The following is a 22,604-nucleotide window of genomic DNA, read 5'->3' as shown; positions in this document are numbered from 1 at the left end:
TCGTTAAAATTGATGTTCATTTCATGTAAATTAGTTTCACATGCTCATTGGAAAACCACTGATATACATTAATTTCATGCGTTTTATTTTATGAGCTACGTTTTGGCCCGTGTGTACCATTCTAATTAGACACTAGTCCACCATCTACCAATTGCGTGTCTACCGTCTAATTTGCGTATCACTCTACAGATAAGTTCCCATTTTAGCTATGAGAGGAGGATCCACATATCACCATGTGGTCACTATTCTGGTTCTTGAACCTTAGATGCGCAATTTTTCTTAGTGTATATCATGTTTATCATCTACAAAACCCACTGGAGTGTTTAAAATTACAAGACAAATTACCAAAACAACCATCTACAACACCAGAGAAGCATCTTACGCCTTTGTTCAAGTTTTTACTGATCCCAAGGGAAGCAAAGCTTCTTCTACATATTCATTAGGATAAGCTGCCCTGAGACCACACTTCGTTAGAATAAAACAGTGTGTCAATTGCATCCTATACTTCCACCAAATAAGGACAATCCTGTCGTTAATAATCTTCAGAACCAAGTTCTTGTTTTTTCCTTTCCCCTACTTCCATGAGTAGCTGTAAAAGAGCCTCACACACCTGTGAAGCATTTGCTTCAGATGGATCATCATTTGATGATGAATACACCATCCACGCATGATCCAACTTTCTTTTCGGACGAACTACCATTGACCCCGGGACTTCAGCATCACGACAAGTCACAAGGCCATCACTCTTCTCCCCGTACCTGACCTGAAGAAGTTGGGCACAAGCAGCCATTGCAGCACCAACTGGTAACATCACAGGAAGTTTGGCAGCCTGACCTAGCTCTGCATGTGCCACACGAGATAATGTTGCAAGTACAGCAGGAGACATATTAGCTTCCGTGTGACATGATACAACAGGCAGCTCTTTTGGCAAGGGATATTTCTTCAAGAATTCCCTTCTTCTCTCATATGTCAAGTCCTCCAAAGCTTGAAGATCGCCCTTCCAAAAAGAAGAGAGAGAAACATTGTCCATAAGACTTATAATTTAAGCTTTCTGAAAATAAGAGTAAATGAACACATACCAGCAATGGATCAAAATAAGAATCAAGAAAAACAAAAGAAAGGAGAAAGACAACGACCTCACTCTTACCTCATATAGCAGATAAAATAAAGATGTGGAGATAGGGAAAGCTCAGTGCCTCAGTCTACTAATAGGGATCAAACTACAATTACTAAATACACAACCAGTTTACGTTATAAACTACTGAAAAAATCTCTACCTTGCATCTGTTTCAAGCTCAAGACACCCCAGTTTTTAAGTTCCATATTACTCCCTCCTTTTTTTTTTATTGTTACGTTTTCTTCTTTAGTTCCTTTTTTTATTATTATTACACTTCTACTTTTTTCCTTACCTATCACATCAACTTTTCACACTTTTTCACCTCATATACCCCACCACCCATTTTAATAATCTACCCAAAACCTTCCCACCTACCCTCTTTTTCTCTCCTACATCATTTTAATGTTTCTTTTACATTTTCCAAAACAAAACATTCTTTTATTGTACTTCCTTGTTTTTTGTACAATTCCCTTTGTTCTCCCCCAAAGTGAAGTGTAACAGTTAAAAAGAAACGGAGGGAGTACATCGTACTACTCTAACATACATCTTTCGAACCTATTATTATTATTATTATTATGGAGCTAAAACACTAAGCTTAGGAAGGCTTCAGAAGTCAACATCCCCAATGATCAAATATCTCATGTATTACTCATGAAAAATAATCTTCCTAGCTCATAATAACAAAATCCTGAACCTTCCTCTAAACAGAGTTCACAGGGGTTAAGATATGTGCAACCTTCCTATTATGCAACCTTCCTATTACAAGTCCAAACTAGTTGAGAGGTGCAGAAGCCCAATGCGATACAGGTCAAAAGCTTTAATTTGGCTATAAAAGCATTATTAAAGAGGCACGAAAAGGGGCACAGCTACCTTTTACCACACCAGATTTTTATATTTACTAAGTGTGCCTTACTTGAAAGGGGACAACGTCTCACGCTTGCGCTTTGGGCCTAGGCTCCAGGTATCCTATCACCTTAGTGCACCTTGAGCCTTTTTAAACACTGGGATTACCTCAAGAGGGGAGATAAAAAAGCGTAAACAGAGCAAGGAACGCTCCTATTAATCTATTATCCTAGATTATGTCAGTAAGACAGTAACAATTATGAGTATGTTCGGCTAAACTCTTTCCACTTACGAAAGCTGTTTGCACATCCCTGGCAAACAGCAATGCTGCAAATTGTACCCTATCAACAATTTCTTCCACAAGCTACGATGGGCAACATACATCATCTAAGCACAAATCAACTTCAAACTGACAAGCAAACAAACCTTGAACAATTTTTTGCAGACCTCATCAATCAAAAGATGATGATCACCAACTAGCCCTTAAACGTGATAATACATGATAATCCCATAAACAGCAGCTAAATGTCTTATAACAGTTCAAATATGACAAAATTGGACCAAATATATGCTCCCTCCTTTTCACCATCATTGTTCTAACATCTATTCAGTCCATATTCAAATTGACAGTCTACATCACCACTACCACTATGTAATTAATATCACTCGGCTTATCGGTCAAAAATCAACAGAATATCCCTGTCTAAAATGTCAAGACAGATGACGGATAACGAAATATGCTTAAAAATGCCAAATACAATGGTACTCCCAAAGGAGCAGACTGACGGCCGTCACTTATACCACTCTTGAACAGCTTATAACGGCAAGGGAAATGCCTAAGTTGGTGATGATACTAAGGCATGGTATCCGATTATAACATGTTACTAAAACACAATGCATCCTCAAGGAAAACGAGAAGGTAGATTAGATAGGGTTAGCAAAGGAAATCAAAATTTGCTTTGGTCTCTCTATGAAGAATAACACCGGTCGTGTTCCCGGATATTGGGAATGTACAACAGTGAAGGAAATATGATACCATTTGTGGCTTCAAAGGTGTGAGATCTCCTTTTCCAGTCAATCAAGCACTCCAAAACACTTCCCATGCTTACAGGCTTAATCCAAAGATACATACAGATCTATGGAGACGTTATACATGCATCTGAATTTATTACCATAGCTCTCATATACTATACACATATTCTGACGACACTTCCTAAAGACGTATAACAGTGCTTATATGTTATTCAAACGGAAACTGTAGCTGTGCTCAGGAATGGAGGGAAAAAAAGAACATACCAACCCACGACATTCCTCAGCAGAAGTAACACTATTCTAAGCTGTCTAGCTTTAGTTACATATAGATACAAGGCAGACACCCAGCATGTCACACTCCTCACAAAAGAGCTAAAGGGTTTGCGACAAATCCTGAATTCTAGCCAAATCTGCTATTGATCCAACCTTAGCATGTGCATTCACAATTTTCCATTTCCGAATGACCAGAAGGCAATTTACGTTGCCTCAAGTTTTCAAAAAGCATCAGATTACTACTCCAGTGCATATGTTTGTTCATCAAATCAATATTCATCCTATCGAAGCAACAGAGATAAGATGACAGAACACTTCTTTAAAAGAAAAGTACATATTCATTTGGACAAGGAAACAAATAGAAACAAGTTAGAAATGAAAATTGAAATTTAAAGCCCATAAAAGGAAAACACCTCAGTGCCAGATTTATATACAAATGGAAACATCGAACAGTCAGAAACTTACTTTAATTACTTTACAGATCAGAAATTCCATGAGTTTACGTGCATTGACATAATCACCAAGTTGTCCAGGCCGCAGAATATCTGAAGCTATTGGACTACCACCATATGGACTCTGAGCTAATACCAAGCCAGCAACCTTGTCCTTCAGTTCAGGCCAATACATGGACAAAGCAGCTGCTGCATCTATTCCTCCTTTGCTATGACCAAGCAGCATGACACGTTTCTGAGAGCCCCAGTATATCTCCTCAATGTAATCTTTTAGTACTCTGGCATTTTCTTCCACTGAAGCCTATCATAAATTATATACTTAGCAACAAGGTGCATACAAAAGAAAGAAAATAAGTTCGCCATAACTACCTCACTATGAATCTTGGCAATATGACATGCTAGACCCATCTTTGAGAAGCAGGATTTTGTGCTGGTAAAATAGAGTGGTCCATGGTTACTGAAAAGGCCTGCAAATAATATCTGTAATGACGAGGTGCAGAAAACTGCTTGACAAATTATTAATCATGGACAAGAATCCCCTAACCCTACCCCCCCCCCCCCCCCCCCCAAAGCTTCAACTTCAATGCTTACTTAGCAATATAACTACAAAAAAATTATCTCTGTCCTATTACAGTCAATTATCTGGTAGCATGTGAGAACAAGTAAAAATTGGAGAAGCCTAATTAAGAGTCAAAACAGTATCCACCATTAATATAACAGTAATTAGTCTGCGGAAACAAAAAAAAAAAATTACAACATAATGAACAAGGAAACATGATGTTTCTCATGATCATGCTCGAAACAGAGACCAAAGTTAGCATCTAGTGCAGTCTTAATACATCCCATCATCCTGTATAGCACAGAGTAAGGCTGATTTGGCCAATTAACCAAAAACCTGCACGCCAGAGGTAAACAAGGTCCAGCCACAGCTTGAAAAAATAAACTAGCAACCTAACAATTTACACATATTGATGGTCCCACTCCCATAGCCTCAACCACGTGTCTACCCAAGAAAGGTCAAGTATTCTTATTAAATGAAACAATATGTAGGTACCTGGAATTAACAGATATATCAAAGACTTTGGTAGCCTGTGGACACCATGACTGACATTGGAAAATATAAAACAAAAAATCAGAATATGTTTATCTTCGTAAAGAAAATAGGGCATCAAAGGCAAATTGGAGTAATACCTGATGCTGTCAAGAATTTCCATAAATCTCTCAGTTCCATCTTCCACCGGTGGCATATCAGGATCCCGTTGAAGCCACCCAATATCATCTGCAGATCCACGAACAGTCTTCCGTGCCCGCTCAACTAAACTATAGCATCACAGTTGCACAGAACTGAACATGAGAGCAATATCATTGAAACCAATAGCTTCACAAAGATAATTTGTAAACAAAGGATTTAAGGAAGTTCATCTATTAAGGCCTCCCAAATTATTGATTTAAACCTTCTGTCACTCACCTTGTAAGCATGGTCACAAAAGTAACAGCCTAATTTTAAGGAACAAAGTGTAATAGAGAAATCAGTGAACCCCTCAATTGGTACTGAAGAGGAAGATGTTATACAAGTTGTATTTATGCAAGCTACTTGCTCTAGCCTTCTCTGTCCTACAAAACTTGCATGACCTTAAGGTGGCCCTTAACAAGCAAAGCAAAGAGATTTAATCTTAAGGAATCATATGCTGTAGATAAAATATGCCCACATTACCACTACAAAACCCTATATAGGCATAGGAAGAACCTAGAGGCTAGGGCCACAGGAATTAAAATATATCTTTTACAAAACCCAAAAGATAGCAGCTGAAAGATAGAAGGAATCACTAGAACTTAAAATACACATTAATTATTCAAGCATTTAATATATTACTGATTCCATCACTTCTATGTGCAATAATTCCAACACATAAATAATTATATATTACTTTTTGAAAGCCTCTTAATTGACCAGTGTTCAGAAAATTTAATGCCAAGAATAGGACTTCCACGCCAACTGAAGCATCTCCAATATACCAGAGTGGCATTACAAGTTACAACATACAAAATCTCCATAAACTTGATCTGTCCAGTTCACCTTCCAGAACTCTAGGAAATTCTATCATATTGCTTCAACAATCAATAAAAACTTAACTGCATCCTTAATAAGTAGTTAATTTTTTTATAAAACAACTTGGCCTTGTTTGGCAATTAGCTTATAGTTGATAATTGCTATAAGCTGTAACCAGATTGTATTAGCTAGTTTGATAGCCTTATTGTATTAGTTTTTTGTATAAAAGTGTTTGGAAAATAGCTTATATCTTATTGATACTTGATTGCACAACATGACCAAAATGGGCATTGCAACAATTTACTATTGTGTATTATTTTTCAGTAATTTTGATAACTTTTGAGCATTGCACCTCAATATGACCAATCCTCTAACCAAAAGCTCCTCCCACCAACTTTTTAAAAATTAGAGTTTTTGGTCCACACATGTCTTCCAACCTTCTGTTTCCCAACACCGATATTAGATAATTTGACCGCTGATGAGTCAACAATCAACACCTCTAATTATGGCCAATCCTCTATTTACCAAACAGGAATTATCATTGATTGACACAATTCCACACTCTTGTTAGCCTTAATAAGAAATGCTAGTCTGCTTCTCTCTTGAACCCCCTATATGTCCATTCGAGCAATCATCATGATTTATTGCAAAATTTTAGCTCTAAATTATTTCCTATGAGAAAAGGACAGATATAAAAAGGCTCCAAAAATTATAGCTGTAAAACATCTATGAACGATGAGCAACTTACTTGAAGAGGAAAGGAGAAGCAAAGAACATATATCATACATTTAAATGTTTTGAAAAGTGATGACCATTATGCAAGGAGGATATGGTGGTGAACACAAAGCTATAGATATAAGTCCATGGAAAAAAGAACACATTTCTATTTGAGAACATTAGCAGTTTGCTCACTATAAAATTCATCCTAGTCATGAGCAAAATCTTACCCTTGAAAGAGGGAAATTCCGGATTGACTGGTACTTGTAGAAGTTGATTGCACTAAAGCACCGGCGTTTTCTGATGATACATCTGCTGTATTTCTTCTAATATCATCATGCGATTGCAGAGCCTCGGTGGTCGTATGAGTTAAAGCAGAATGTCCAGAATTGATTGCCTGAGTTCGATATAGGAAACTTGGAGAAAGCGATTCTGTAGTTTGTTCTGAGAAAAGAGGAGTCATTTCTTGCTCATCTCTAACACCATCTGCCCTTGTGCCTTGTTCTGCAACAGCACCCAGTTACTTTAAGCTAATAAGAAACTGCTTAAATCATCAGCATGACAGAAGAACTACGCCAACAAAATCACAATCATAAAAGAGTTGTTATTATGTTTGGAGAAATAAGTGGGATAATGAATAGAAGATCATAAAACAATTGCTACTTGCCAGTGTAATGAGGTTTCTATCCCTGACATCTGCATAGAGACATAGGGTTCAATAGGGAGTAGCTGAAACATCAACTCCCTTCCCCCAGTCTAAAATAATTTGTAACATTGTCCTACACCTCATATTAAAGATTTTACCATGATTTCAGTAAAAAAAAATTATAATAGCTGTCTCCTCTTCAGTCTCCAGAACTCCATTCAAACTTAGTATATGTGACTATTTTTCTGGACGGAGGGAGTAGCTTATTGACAGACAACAATATAGCAGTTAAACTTTGGCAAAAGAGAATACAACTTCTTTCCACGATAAAATTTGTTCAGAATTTTTTTTTGGTGGCAGCTCATAAAATTCAATGATGAAGTTAGTCAAAATTCGTATATATACATAAAGGAGAATGCTTTCGGCAGCATAGAGCGTGTCACCTAAGCCTGCCAAGTGCGATGTCACATATATAAAGTAAGTTAAAAAATACAGTTTTACAGAGATATAACTATAAACAGTATATGGAGTTTAGATAAGAGAAACGTAGGGTTCGATACAGTGTATACAACCTAATGTATATTGACTATTGAGTTTAATTTTTGCTACATAATTCAACATATCATAAATTTTATACCAATGAAAAATGCTCAAATATGCTTTAAATAAGAGCCATTTATCGTATAGTTATACAGCCTATCTAATTGTAAATTATTTATGTAAAAAATAACATAATAAATTCTATTTTTTCTCAATCCATGCATAGGACCACATAAAACTAGAAATTATAACAAGAGTAAGACTATAATATTATAAGAAATATATAGTAAGAATAGGAGTATACTATTACAACAATAACTCATTTACATTGCTCTTTTTTTTGCCCGTGCAAAACTGCAAAGTACAAATATAAAAGTGATTGCTACGAGACTACTAATTAAAGAGAAGTTAATGAGAAAAATATTGGATTGAAAAAACCTAAAAACCTAGATATGATGAAGTTCCGGGTCAAAGATCATCCTCATTCAACACCTTCCACCCCCAAGCTGTCAATGTAACAAATCTATAGGCATGCTAGACGCAATAATACTAAGTCAAAAAGAAGAGAATTGCACGTACACCTGGAAGAATGTCAATAACTCACCTGATAAATCAGGGAAACAACTAGTTATGTATGAAGTTGTTTCAGCAAGATAAGAAGCAGCTCCATTGAGAGCTGGCACAGAATTAAACAGCTGTGGGATGAGCCTTCCATTCCCAAAACCATTATTTTGCGCCTGTAAAAAGCAAAATCAGATTAGGAATATTCTGAGAATCTGACCTATAAAAGGCCAAATTCTTCCTTACAAGGGATGACTTGGAGGGAAGTTAAAAAGACATGTAAACAAAGGCAGAAGATGTAAACAGAAGGAAAAATCATATCCAACAAAATATATCTATGAACATATGAGAAAGCACAAAAGCTATATAATTCGTGAGATGAGGACAATGAACTATAAGTTGTGTACCATATTTTGAAAAATGACAAGATTCATGACTTTATATCTAGTTTCTTTGAGATGCTTAGCTACTTAGCCTACACCATTCTTCTATGGTCAACATATTCTTAGCCAGATGTATTACAAACATTCAAAGAAGAAAAAGGCAACAAGCGTCGTGAGAGAAGCTGCTGCTTGCTTAACTAGAATAAATGGAAGAAACAAAAGTAGGCCCAATGAAGAAATGACAGAGGTAAGAACTATCCAGTCTTTACTCTTCCAAGAAGTTATAAGGAAAATTTTGCCTCAGCCATTGCCATCAAGTAAAATTAAAAATGGACTAGAAAACTCTTGAACATCACTCAAAACAGCAAGTTAAAGATGATTTACTAGTTACAACTTACAAGTACAACCATATTGAAATTATTTTTGAATTTTCCCTTACTAGCCAACATTTTTCCATACATCATTACATTCATTATTCTCTAATGAGAACATTTAAACGCATACTTCCTATCATTATTCTAAATGAATCAACCAGAAAAACAACAAACCAAAGAGACACCAAACTCTAACACCCCGTATGAGATAATATCCCATATGGCCATATGAGATGAAGTACTAGACTCTTCTCATTGGATGGTATCAACAAGCCAATTGAGAAACCTGCAACTGTGTACTGAAAATAGCCTCCAGATGACCAAAGAAAATTACACATATAAGCCTCCTCTTTTTCTTGTTCTTTCTTTTTCATGTTTATTATGCATCCTCCAAAGCCTTAGAAATGCAGCAAGCATTGTAAATATTCAAATATAACAAATAAAAAAGTCACAAAACAACCACCATTTGCCACAAATTCTTCCAATAGGCTTCATCCTTCTTTGGCCCAAAAGACTCTTGTACATAATTCCCCTATGAGCGGGTCATTTATCATAGATGACCCCCCTACAGGGGGTCATTTGTCATAGATGACTCTTATGATGACCCCTCTACAGGGCGATCATTTGTAAATATTGAAAAACAAAACCCGACTAAATCACTAAAGCCCTTCTTTTCCTTTTTCTTTGTGTTTCTCCAGGGGAACCCCCACATCCCACCTACCTCCATTAACAGCTAGACCTAAAAGGTTAGCTACCCTAAAAAACAGTATACGACTGGGTAAAGGGTGTAATACTGTCATTCACATTAGATAAATGCACACTCAGGAATATGAACAAATACTGTAAAAAGCATAAAGGGATGATGATACTCATTCATTAGAAATGAAATTACCATCATAAAAGAGCCGAATTTCTCAAGTCTGGAATTCCCAATGTCCATAAATCAAGCAAAAATTCCTGACAAGTATATACAAGAATATATGAGTCTTAGACCCAAGTCGATATCTGCAAAAGAACTTCAAATGTTAACCATTCAACACGGAAAATAGAAATGAATCGATGTTAACCTAATAAATTTCCTCAATCGATCAATTCGAACAGATTAAAAGCAAAATATCTCTGTTCAATTAATAACCTAGATTTAATTATGATCAATTTGAGAAGATAATTAGATTTTGGTTGATGCAGAAATTACCTCCAAAATCTTCGGAAAATGGATTAAGATAAGCGGCGAAATACAAGAGAATCAGATAGAATTGGGAATTGCAATAAAAAAAGCTTCCAGAAAAAATCTCGTGGGATTTTGGTGGGAAAATAATCATTACCGCTAGAACACGCATCAATGCGAGAATACGACGTCGTTTCTGCTTACTTTTCCTTAGTCTTTTTTTTTTTTGGTGAACTCCTTAGTCCTTACGTTTGGTCGATTTATGGTTTTCCACTTTCAACCGTGGCTTTACTAATCATCTAATCAAAAATTACTTTTTTTTTTTTTTTTTTTTTTTTTTTTGACTGCTGGATAAATAGAAAGATAAAAACTTACAAACTACTGCCCTTTCTTCTCGCTTTTACAGCAATAGAATGGGCTATACTTACTTTCTCTCTAATAACATTTAGGATTCTAATAGAGTTAAAAATCTTTGCTGTTTCACGGATATCAAGGATGATGGTTCTGATATTCGAAGCCGCCTTCTTTTCCTCATACAGTCCCGCCACCAGCAATTTTGAGTCCGTCCAAACTTCAATATTTCTATACCCCATCTTGAGGCTTTCCTTCATGCTAAGGAGTACTGCTAGCGCTTCTGTTTGTAAAGCTGAACTTGCGCAAATGACCTGATTCCCTTTTGCTATTTCTCCGTTTCTGTCCTGGAAAAACCATCCAAAGGCCGCTTTCCCTGGATCATCCTCGTCCTGACTATTTATTTTCCAGGCGCCATCAACTATCATCGTGGCATGTTCCTCTTGGTTTGCCCAGTTATAACCCCACCAGAAGGGGTCTTTTGATTTTTCACGGTTGGATCTTCCCTGTTCAGTTATAATGTCTTCTGTATCCCTCCAGGCTTTGTTTCCCCTTATCTTCCAGTGCTTTGCAATTTCAAAGAAATCTTTGGGTGTTGCATTGCTACTAGGTTTAAAGATTCTCTTATTACGCAAAAGCCAGATGCACCAAAGGGTGTTTATGAAATCAAAAGTTCTTTCCCCATTTTTTGGTTCATCATCCATAAGATACCACAACCAGTTTCTAGACCATACATATACTGACAGGTTATTTGGCTGTTGAGAGTTTATCCCAAGACTAGAACAACTCCATATCCTCCTTGTTATTTCACAATCCTTAAACAGATGAGTATCCGACTCCTCTTCACATCCACAAAGTGGACAAGGACTCTCGCTTAGGATTTTTCTTTTCCTAAGGTTTACTCCGGTGGCAAGAGCACCATTAGCTAGCTTCCAATAGAAAATTTTCCATTTTGGCCAGAAGTTTTGACTCCAGAATCTCTTCCAGAATTTGGATGTTTCATAGTCTCCACTTCTCTTGTGGAGACCAAACCAGTATCCCGATTTTATCAAGTATTCCCCATTGCTTGTTCCATTCCAAGTGTATTCATCTTTTACATCAAAAGCTGGGATATGAATGGTTTTGATCATGTTAACCTCTTTTGGTTCAAACCATTTGATTAGTATGTTATTATCCCATTCATTGTTTTGCCCTATTAAGTCGCTAACCCATAATGGTTGAGGGTCTAAGCTGTCAATTTCCTCACTTTTAAACTTGATCTTTTTTCCTCCAACCCACCCTGTTTCTAAAATTTTTGTAGTTTTCCCATTTCCAACCATCTTCCCCACTTTTGGAGCCATAAAACCTACACTTTTCATGATGCTTCTCCCTCCCCACGAACTAACCTTCGGGATTTTTCCTCTTAAGCTCTTATCAAACCAAGAGTCCGAGTATTTTGCTCTGAAAATTTTGCTGACAAGAAGGTTTTGGTTATTTTGGATTCTCCAGGCTTGTTTGAAAAGCACTGCTTGGTTTAAAGCTATCAGATTTCTCATACCCAACCCTCCCTCCCACTTGTGTTTTTCCAAGAGGCTTCTTTTCCTCCAATAAATTGGCTTTTTATCATTACTTGAGCTCCACCAGAATTTTAGGAAGGTTGATGTAGTTTTGTTCAGTGTTTTTTTCGGGTAGAGGAAAGTGGCCATTATGTGGGAAGCATAAGCGATGAGGATACTATTAATAAGTAATAGTTTACCTGCTTGATTTAGGGAAGAGAAGTTCCAAGAGGAGATAGTAGCTATGACCTTTTGAGGGAGTTCTTGGAAAACGTTTAAAGAGTGTCCCGTGACATCCATAGGACAACCTAGATACTTACCTAGTTTCTCCTTATTTCCCACTTTCAACCCCTTATTCAACAGCCTTATGAATTTTCTGGGGGTATTTTTACTAAACACAGTGTATGATTTCTGGACATTGATCATTTCTCCCGAAATCAAGCAGAAAGTGTCCAAGATTTTCCTCATGTTCCAGATATTATCCATCTTTCCCTTCATGAAGAAAAGTGCATCATCTGCAAAAAAGAGGTGAGAGAGTTCCGGAGCCTTACGGTGAACTTTTAGACCTTTTATCAATCCAAGGTTTTGCTCTTGTTGGATTTTCCTGGATAAAATCTCCATACATAGAAGGAACAGGTAGGGGGATAGGGGGTCTCCCTGCCTCAGTCCCGCCTTTGGTTTAATCAACCCCGCCGGTTCCCCGTTGACCAGGATCGAGTATGAAACTGTTGTAATACATTCCATAATAAGATGTATCCACTTACCCGGGAACCCAATCTCAATAAGAATTTCTCTAATGAAACTCCAACTCACCCTATCATAAGCTTTGTTAAGGTCCAAATTTAGGATTACACTATAGTTAGACCCTTTCCTAGCTTTTTTAACATGGGATAACATTTCATGAGCAATGAGGCAATTATCATTTATCGATCTTCCCATGACAAACGCATTTTGATTTTGTCCTATGAGAGAAGACATGATAGGTTGCAATCTATTCACCAGGCATTTTGAAATAATCTTATAAGAAGTATTGCAAAGGCTAATAGGCCGAAACTGACTTACCTCTTCCGGTCTGGCAATTTTTGGGATGAGTGCAATGAAAGTTTTGTTTGTCTCTTTAAGCATAAAGCCTCCAGCTAGAAAGTTCTCAGTAGCTTGTTAAGTGGTAATTTGGTTGATGTGGTAATTGGAAGTTTCCATGACATAACTTCTAAAATCAATTTTGTGGGAATTTGTTAAAAGTGTTTGGTTAACAATAGGAAAAGTAAAATAGGAATTTTTTTTTCTTATCAAAATATTTTAGATAAGCAACTTATTTGATGAGTTTGTTCAATATAAAATATTAGAGCTGATCAATTCCAGTCGGTCCGATTTTTGGACTGGTTTGGGCAGGTTTTTTTAGTCTGCAACCGGGCCCGGCCTGGTCCGATTTTTTTAATTTGGGCAAGTCGAAAATGACTTTTTAGTCTATTTTTTGGTTTGGCCTAATTTTAGCCCGATAAGCTTGCTCATTTCAGCCCGAAATAGCGGGCTTTGGGCATAAAAAATTGACCTAAATTTTGGCTCGGCCCGACTAATGGGCAATTTTTTAGGCCCGGCCCGGCCCATGATCACCTCTATTTTTTTTTATTAGGAAATAAAGTCAGCCGAAAGGCTAACTCCACATTGGCTGGTAAGGCATGCATAGCATGCTAAGAAAATACTCCAGCATAATACTGGGATTAAGGATCGAACCACTGACCTCAGGGGCTAAGGGGGAGCACTCTACCCACTTGAGCTAACTCATATCCTTCCATGATCATCTCTATAAAATATGATGTAAGTCATATAACTATGAAACTCCAACGGTATGGAGTTAGTTGATTATTTTTCATGTAATTTTAGATCTAGAATTTCTTTTTTTTTTGTATTTTCGTTCTGAAATTTGAATTTAGGGTTTTTTCTAGCGATTTAGGATTTTTTTTTGGTGATAATTTATCCATAATATTTGCTTGGATTTTTTTCCAAATTTATTTGTGTAATTCATCCAGATATTGTTGATTTTGTTTCATGAATTTATATTTTGTAATGCTTATAATTTCGTGATGCACAAATAAAAACAATATATACTCATTAACTGTTTTTGGATACATTTAGAACTATAAAATGCAAAAACCAAAAAAAAAAAAATTGGTGACAAGGGCTACGAGCTTTTTTAGCAAATATCGCAGCCCTTTGTATAAGGAAGGGCTGCGATTTAGGCCCAAAACCACAACCCTTGGTAGTGAAGGGATGCAGTTTTACCGCAACCCTTCATTTTTGACGAAGGAATGCTAAGGTAAGGGTTGCGTGCCAAAAACGCAACCCTTAGGAATGTTTTGATCACAGTCCTTACGTTTTTTTCCACTAGTGCCCACTATTGGTATGTTAATTTTGTTTATACTCCTTTGGCTTATCCTCTATCTTTATCAATAAAATACTTTTTAAAAAAAAAAACTTCACCAACTCCTATATAAGATCAACTTTTTAACACTATAAATAATATTTGATAATAATCATACTACAACTTATCATCTCAAGTTATATGTCCCAACAAGTGTTCAATTTTTTTTGGGATGAAGGGATACAATAGAGAGGTTTGAATAATTTAAACCTCTAATAGGAGTGGTTTGGTTAAGAGATAGAAAGAGAGGTTTGAGTCCAAAAACCATTTTTAAAAAAGCTACTAGTAGGAGCTTTTTGGAAGAGAAGTTTGTGAATTTCATTGTGTAAAGACTAATATATCCTAAAATTGTTCAAATTTACTACCTTTTAGCACAAAAACTCAACCAATAAATTATTTCAATATCATTATTGGTCATTTCTCCTAATAAAGTACCAATCAGCTAATCGCTAATACAAACAAGTGGTCAAACTAACTAATATAAACAACTAGTCGCTAGTTAGCCTCTAATTGTCAAACAGGGCCTATATTTTTTTGATGTGAAGAGTTGAAAGGCTTGAATGATATGATATACAATACTAAAATCCAAGGTACTACATGATCAATATCAACTAGAAACCCCCCCCCCTCCCCCAAACACTAGTCGAGTAGAACACAGAGCTTAAATGAGCAATGGGGTGAGCTGATGTATTAACTTCTCTAAAAACATGCATGAACATAAACTTACACAATTTAAAAAATTAACAATCTTTACAATTATTTGGCGAACAATTGCACCAAGGTAAAAACCATCTTGCTCGCTTCTATTCAATCTTGACACCACTTGCAAACTGTCACTTTGAATAATAATCAAACGAGCACCTCATTGTCCTTTTATTTTTGAAACAACCTCACACCTCATTGTCCTTTTATTTTTGAAACAACCTCACACCTCCAGAAAATATGGGTTAGGAAACTTGAACTTTTTTTTTTTTGACGAGAAGTAAGATCATATCATTAAGAGCTTGAAACATCCACCTTGTCAGCAATAACAAGGGGAAGAATATCTGGTGGGTAATCCTCCAGCCAGAGCAGCTCCTCCTCAAAATAGAGAGAGGATTTGGCTATTAAATGCGCCACACTATTACAACTTCTCCTACAAAAACCAAAACTACAAAACTCCAACTTACAAGTAAAACACTTAATGTCATTAGCAATAATCTGAGTACTAGTAAGCTCCTTAGCTTTATTCTGCAGTAGGTCCACCAGGTGGAGGCAGTCGCTCTCCACTTCGAGCTCCCTTAGTCCGCATTCGAACGCTCTTTGGAGGCCAAACAGCAGAGCTTTAGCCTCAGCTTGGGCTACTATGCTAGTCTCCTTTCCCCTGCGCCCTGCAATTAACATCACGTCGCCTTCATGGTCACGGACCACCACCCCCAGGCCTACCTTCCTTTCCTTCATGACAGCAGCATCCGAGTTGAGTTTAAACCTCCCAGCGCCTGGCTTTGTCCACTTGTGCGCATCAGACACCACATTTGCAACACTTGAGGTTACATTTGCTTTGTTGGTAACAGCTTCAAGTTCATTCAACAAGCGCATCATCTTCTCGCAAGCTATAATAGGCTCCATACGTTTCCTCTCGAACACCCACAAATTTCTTAGGTTCCACATTTGCCACGTAAACAGCATCACAATCTCCCATGACCGCTCGACGGTGCACTTCTTCGCCATACTTTCACACCACTCTATAAAACTATACTACCAGTCCTGGGTTTCCCATCTCAGTGGGGAGAGCTTCCATAATAATGTACTGTGTTTACATGTCAGAAGCATGTGTGAGGTTGTCTCAGGGCCATCTCCGCATCGAGGGCACATTCGATCAACATTCATCCCCCTTCTACACAGAACATCCATGGTTGGGAGCCCATTACGTACCGCCCTCCAAAAGAAAATCTTCACCTTTTGAGGGACTTTGTCTTCCATATTTTCCTCCAGAACCCCGATCTAGCTAGCATAGATGAGGACCCCACAAAACCATGTTTCCTTTGCATTTCGAGATGATAGGCGCTTCTTACAGTGAATTCCCCTCTCTTAGAATGAGACTAAGCAAGAAAATCCTACTGATCACTCGAAGCAACCGTAACCCCCTTCACCGCTTCCATTTCTTCCGTTGTTAATACGCCATCCAAAGCTGCAAAATCCCACTCGTCACCGTTCTCCACTTGCCAATCTGCAACATAGGGCCTGAGTATGGCCTCGTCCGGTGGAGTGGACCACACACGACCCCTAGGGAGGGCCTTTAGCCATGGATCCTTCCAGAACTTAACCTTCCTGCCATTGCCAACAACCCACCTGGATCCTTCTTTCAATAATTCTCTAGCCGATATTATAGAGTGCCACGTATAGCTAGCATTTTGAGGGACCTTCGCCTCCCAAAATTCCGTCCGGGGAAAGTACTTTCCTTTCAAAATCGTGGCCACAAAGGATTCCGGATTTGTGACTATCCTCCAGTACTGTTTCGCAAGTAGTGCGGTGTTGAAAGCCCCTAAATCTCGGAGCCCAAGTCCGCCTGCTTCTTTCGAGTGGCACATTTTCTCCCAACTTATGAGAGGCAATTTCCTCTCGTTTCCCTGTTGTCCCCACCAAAAGTTTCGGCAAAGAGATACCATGTTATTAATCACCCCTTCCGGGATCTTGAAACATTGCATGACATACATTGGGATGGCTTGGACCACCGCTTTCACTAGCACTTCTCGACCCGCTCTAGAGAGATACCTTTCCTTCCATCCTTTGATCTTTTTCCACACTCGGTCTTGAATAGTCTGGAAAACAACCTTCTTAGATCTCCCAATAGACATTGGAAGCCCAAGATATTTCCTTTGTTCATTAACAGCCGTGAAATTCAACTTCATCTGAAGAATGTTCTGCGATTCAGGACTAACATTCCGGCTAAATGAAACCTCCGATTTTTCCAGATTTATTTTTTGACCCGACGCTGCTTCATAAAAGGAACTAAACATATACCTACCCTTTTTCATTAATAAACAATCACTTCAATTCATTAATCATGTTATTGATTACGAAACATCCAAGATGTTCAAACCTTTTATTTTTTAAGCAGCTTCACATTTCGATTTAAAGACACAAATCAGAGATTACAAACTACTCATCCCATTTTAATGCCTTCCACTCTAACAATATCAACGTATAACCAAACATATACTTATGTAACCAACGTGGGTTGGTCTAAATGATAAGCAGTTTGGTATCGCTTAAGGAGGGTCTGTAGTTGAAACCTCGCCATAATCCCAGCATAAGCTCGGGTGAAGCAAATGGACAACAAATATACTTTCTTCCTTTTTTTTTTACTTGCAACACTTTCAATTCATAAAAGCACAATAATAAATTACTTGCAACACTTTCTACTTTTGCTTTCCATTTTTCTCTATTTCTCCGATCGCATAGGGCCTTTTTTTAATTTTTCTCTCTACCTCTCAAAAAGTGTAAGTAAAAAAAAACGGAGGAGGTAGTATTAGTACTTAGTACTAGTACTACTACCTATCACATCCGAGTCCAAAAGTACAACCTTAAAAGCCACCGCCACCGGAAAAGCCACTGCCACCAGAAAAGCCACCATGATGACCAGCATGTCCGTAGGATGCAGCGGCGACATGGCCATGCCCGTGCCGTGGGATACAGGGGCGACTTTTAGCATGTTCAACATGTTCCATGGAACAGGGCCCCTTAATTGTGAGGGCCCCAAAATAGAGAAAGTTCAAGTAGTAAAAAGAAAAAAATTTATCTACTTATTTGGACTATTTTTTTTCATAATCAATCAATATATATATATAAAAGAGGAACTTTTCGGGAGCATAAAGCGCGCCACCTAGGATTGCCACATCATCTTATTAATTTAGAGATAATAAAATTTAGAGTTGGAGAGATAATAAAATTTAGAGTTTAGAGATAAGAGTTTATTCACTCTACGGCTATGACAAAAACCAAAAAATATTATCTTTTAGGGATCTATTATAACTAGGAATCTATTATAAGTACTACTATACTGTATATTCACTCTACGACTATGATTCACATATAAAATCACAAAATAAAATAAAAAAAACTTGATTCTTGAGATTTGCCTAAACCATACGATAACATCTAAGGAACTGCTTCCTGTAAAAAAAAAACATCTAATGAACTGCTGCAAATCTACTAAAGTAGCCAACATTTTCAATGATAGCTTCTTCGCATTTGTGGCCACTCAATATCTACTTTATTTTTTTTTAAACTTTTATCAGAGTGATATACTGATATGTTAGTTGACAATACCGGTCAACATGCCTTCACTTATTTAGAGATGGAAACAACCATTGCAATACTAACTTTATATCAACTTTTTATAAACTTTATTAATAGATAATTAAAGATATTAAAGATAATTTAAAAATAAGGGTATAATGGAGACAAATATTTTATCAATTCCTTTTCTACTACAATAATGGGTTTGGGCATGATTTTTAAGAAAATAAAAAAAAGTGTAGTTAGCATAGAGGTACTCCTTTAATTAACAAGTGTAAGGGATAAATAAATCCTTACTAAAGTAAGCACAACTTTATGAGGCAATTTGATGAATAATTAATGATGATTTTATAAACATAAAGTAAAGGTAATATTGACAATTATAATTGTTTTTTTTACTAAAAGTTGATTGGTCTAAATAGATAGTTAACAGATGAAGTATGTAAATAAAATCGTGTTGAAAAAACTCATTTACAGTAACACAAAATCAATAATGTTAACAAAAAATTACTAAAAAACAACCCGTGCAACGCACGGGCTTCAAAACTAGTATAATTATATGAAGTATGGATGAGCTACTACATTATTGAATTCTTCAAATATGAGATCGCACAGGGCCTCTATATAGTTCGAGACGGGCCCGGTGGGATACAATGGGTGCATGAGCCACGTGGGGTGCAACATGGGCATGGGTTCGCTTCCTCTGGATTATCATCAGCTGTTCCAGTTTCAGCACAACCAAACAACACCATAACTATGAGGAACAGTGACAGAACACCAGAAACATATATAGAGGTAAATTATACGTCCAGAAACTGTAAGATTACTATGCTGATCATATGGTTTGGTATTTTGGAGAATATCTAGCAATAACCGAGCCATATTAGGACTTGGGAGAGAGTGTTTATTTATCAGTATTATCTTCTTGATTTTGTATATGCTTGCAAAATGCAATGATCATTGGGTAGTAGTAGTGATATAGTGCTTCATAGAAGCCATTTCTTAGTTGCCTTCTTCTTTTCGTTCTCCCTTTTTTTTGTTAGAAATGACATTTGATGAGATTGGTACTCATGCACAGTTATCCTTTTCTGAAGTTGTGGAATTAAGGACCACATTATTTGGTTCGCTTAGATAATAATTGATAACTCTCTTATGGATTGTGACATTTGATCAAGTTATATCAATGGCAAAATAACGTCACATGGCACAATAACAGTTTGCACACCAAAAAAACAATTTAAAAGTTTAATGATATTCTTCACATATTAGTCCCTACTCGCTACTTACTTGTTTACATATGCTATAAGTTATAATAATATGGAGTGAGTTTTTTTGGGTATGAAGAATCTTATATTAAGAGATTTAAACATAATATGAGACTATAATCGATCTAATATTGATAACAATCATATAATATGTATCACAACACATCAAACTAGAAAATTTTAAACCAAATTATATTAGGCTATAAAGATTCGGAATCCTAAACTAGATTCATATACCACCCTAAACCAAATCAAAATTAAAGATACTCATTTTTTTGAGGTATTAAGATACTCATATTAGAGCACTTTATTTCAAGCGAAGATAACAAAGCCCAAGTTACTGCACTAGAACATAGTAACCATATTTCTTCTTCTGCTTGATTTCTCTATATCATTAGCACAATCAAACTATTCCAAAATTGCAAGACCAACGTTATTTGGATTGGTATTGCTAAATAAAACTAATGTTATAAACTCAAACTAATATATAGTCCCTACATTTGGCATTATGGATCAATTCCTCGAAATTATTTCATTCGGGAAATTAAATTCCAAGATATTCAATTTCAAAGAAGTCCTTGCCCTAATTGATATTCTTGTTATTAGTCTATGTTTGCTGGGAGCTTTCGGACCCGGAATTTCATTGGTTTGATCTGCAGTTTATAACTTCAATTTTTTTTTTGTGCAAAACAAGTATATAGCATGAACAAAAACGACATACCAGAAACAAGGCAATCTATTTAGAAGTAATTGATCAATGAAAATACTAATATCTATGAAATGAAGCTCCTCTTTTCTAGATGAAATAACATTAAAATGCTCTGTTGAACTAATGCTAAAGCAACAGCAACAAGAACAATTCGAATCCGAAAAAAGAAAATTAAAAAAAAGGTAATAATAATAATAATGCTCCCACAAACATTTATTTTTTGGCGACATATAAATGTGTTGATTATATCTTAAAGGCTACGAAGGAGAATGCCTTCAAAAGTAATTCCAGGTCCGAATGCTAAAGCAAGTCCCCATTCTTCACCTCCATTTTGTTTGCTCTTCAACTCATCCCTCATATACTCCATCACATAAAAAACAGTGTTGCTACTAACATTTCCATAATCCATTAATGCCCTTCTACTACAATTCAACTTATCTCCCTTTAGCTTAAGAGTATTCTCCACTCTATTAAGAATCGCCGGACCGCCAGGATGAACTGCCCAAAACAACTCATTGTAATCTTTCAACCCAGCCTTGCTCATAAGCTTCTTGCAGAACTCTTCAATGTTGTCCTCAATTTTGTTGGGCAAGTCCCTACCTAACTTAAAGTTGATGCCTTCTTCAGTAATGCATCCATCGATCACGTTGTGGGTCCCAGGCAAGAATTGTTGGACCGCGTAATTGAGCTCCATAAATGGCTTTTCCCGGCCCAAATCTGGGTGAGACCCAATAATCACAGCAGCTGCTCCGTCCCCAAACAGGGCAGCCCCAACAAGGTCATAGGGACGATCCTTGTTAGGGGGACGGAAGCCCAAAATGGTTGTTTCTGAGGTGGTTAAGAGTACTCTGCTACCTGGGTTGTTTTCTGCTATGTCTTTGGCAACTCTTAAGCCCGTTACCCCACCATAACAGCCCAAGAAGTAGAGCATCACCCGTCCCACATCAGGCCTAAGCCCAAGCTCGGTGGAAAGGTATAAGTCACCTCCAGGTAATCTTATCTCACTTGAGGAGACATAGACAATGTGGGTTATGTCTTGGGCTGGCCTGCCCCATTCCTTAATGCAAGCAATGCTGGCTTCAAGGGCCATTTCAACCACTGCTGGATTTGCTATTTCTAATTTTTGCTTAATTGTGGGTGTTCCTTCAGTTGCTAATTCTGGGTAGTTGTTTAGAATCTCCCTTGACATCACTGTGTATCTTGTCTTCACTGTTGTTGTCTTGCCTAATCAAACCAAAAGACAAAAATAAGAAAATGGAAAAAAACCAAAACCAATTGTAAACAGAAAAATATTAATCAATGAGTAAGACTGATTAATTACTTACATAATCGCTCTAATTTCTCCTTAACAACCAAATCGTGGCAATTGGTGTCCCGAATGTAGCCTTCAACCAAGTGTTCCTGAGGAATGAGTTGCTTCGGGAAGGCCTTACCGAGTGCAAGCACAGTTGCCTTCCCTAGAGTTGCAGTGCGATAAAAGTGATCGCTTGAAGCACCATTACCATCATTTTTCGACATCATTGAAATCCCTTTACCCAAATGTTCTTGAAAATTGGTGCTTTAAGGGACACGTTTAGCAGTTTTGATTAGGGTGCATATAAATGGGGAGATCAGCTTTAGTCTTGGAAGGAAGTAGGTGAACAGGAAGTGCATGAAAAGATAAATTATGCATTATTTAAGTTAGCTTCTGTTTGGTTCACAACAATTAGCATCTTGGGACTAAAAGGCGTGAAAAGATATTCTAAAAGAGAAACAATCTTTTTTCATCTTCTTCTCTCTACTGGTGAGGGGCATAAATGTAACCTGATTCTAACTTAAAATTCTCTGTTTTTCCGGCCTCCTCTAGTAGGATGAAATGTACTATTTTGAGACTATGTAAAAGGCA

General features: G+C 37.0%; 3 protein-coding genes across 5 annotated transcripts; all 3 read right to left on the bottom strand.

The window, feature by feature from the left end:
• LOC104905316 (hypothetical protein) lies at positions 1-10,389 on the bottom strand. 3 transcript variants are annotated; one of them, XM_010693809.3, is made up of 9 exons: positions 10,314-10,389; positions 9,881-9,945; positions 8,275-8,407; positions 6,715-6,988; positions 4,909-5,037; positions 4,772-4,821; positions 4,087-4,184; positions 3,731-4,018; positions 1-997 (listed from the first exon to the last, which is right to left on the bottom strand). In XM_010693809.3, the coding sequence occupies exons 2-9, from the start codon at positions 9,926-9,928 to the stop codon at positions 533-535; spliced, it is 1,485 nt and encodes a 494-aa protein (XP_010692111.2). In that variant the 5' UTR covers positions 9,929-9,945; positions 10,314-10,389; the 3' UTR covers positions 1-532. The 3 variants fall into 3 exon arrangements, with proteins under 3 accessions (XP_010692111.2, XP_010692109.2, XP_010692110.2); XM_010693807.4 differs by having other exon boundaries at positions 9,881-9,993; positions 10,184-10,326; XM_010693808.4 differs by having other exon boundaries at positions 10,184-10,322.
• Positions 10,390-10,527: 138 nt separating this feature from the next.
• LOC104901211 (uncharacterized) lies at positions 10,528-11,847 on the bottom strand. Its single transcript, XM_010688763.1, has one exon. It carries the CDS (start codon positions 11,845-11,847, stop codon positions 10,528-10,530), a length of 1,320 nt encoding a protein of 439 aa, XP_010687065.1.
• An 8,902-nt stretch (positions 11,848-20,749) lies between these two features.
• LOC104905317 (type III polyketide synthase A) lies at positions 20,750-22,556 on the bottom strand. Its single transcript, XM_010693810.4, has 2 exons — positions 22,045-22,556; positions 20,750-21,943 (listed from the first exon to the last, which is right to left on the bottom strand). Exons 1-2 carry the CDS (start codon positions 22,238-22,240, stop codon positions 20,970-20,972), a joined length of 1,170 nt encoding a protein of 389 aa, XP_010692112.1. The 5' UTR covers positions 22,241-22,556; the 3' UTR covers positions 20,750-20,969.
• Between the last annotated feature and the right edge of the window lie 48 nt (positions 22,557-22,604).

The sequence above is a fragment of the Beta vulgaris genome, chromosome 1 (genome assembly GCF_026745355.1).
Source record: "Beta vulgaris subsp. vulgaris cultivar EL10 chromosome 1, EL10.2, whole genome shotgun sequence".
In the NCBI taxonomy this organism is placed as follows: Eukaryota; Viridiplantae; Streptophyta; class Magnoliopsida; order Caryophyllales; family Amaranthaceae; genus Beta; species Beta vulgaris.
This window is presented reverse-complemented; position numbering and strand designations above follow the sequence as displayed.

What these genes read in the sequence shown, in the direction of transcription:
- LOC104905317 (XM_010693810.4), bottom strand. Translation starts at nt 22,240, where the DNA reads ATGATGTCGAAAAATGATGGTAATGGTGCTTCAAGCGATCACTTTTAT. An exon ending in GGAGAAATTAGAGCGATTAT is followed by an intron (nt 21,944 to 22,044) that starts GTAAGTAATTAA and finishes TGGTTTGATTAG; the next exon opens with GCAAGACAACAACAGTGAAG.
- LOC104905316 (XM_010693809.3), bottom strand. Translation starts at nt 9,928, where the DNA reads ATGGACATTGGGAATTCCAGACTTGAGAAATTCGGCTCTTTTATGATG. An exon ending in GAAATTCTTGACAGCATCAG is followed by an intron (nt 4,822 to 4,908) that starts GTATTACTCCAA and finishes TTCCAATGTCAG; the next exon opens with TCATGGTGTCCACAGGCTAC. An exon ending in TGATCTGTAAAGTAATTAAA is followed by an intron (nt 998 to 3,730) that starts GTAAGTTTCTGA and finishes TCTTTTTGGAAG; the next exon opens with GGCGATCTTCAAGCTTTGGA.
- LOC104901211 (XM_010688763.1), bottom strand. Translation starts at nt 11,847, where the DNA reads ATGGCTCCAAAAGTGGGGAAGATGGTTGGAAATGGGAAAACTACAAAA.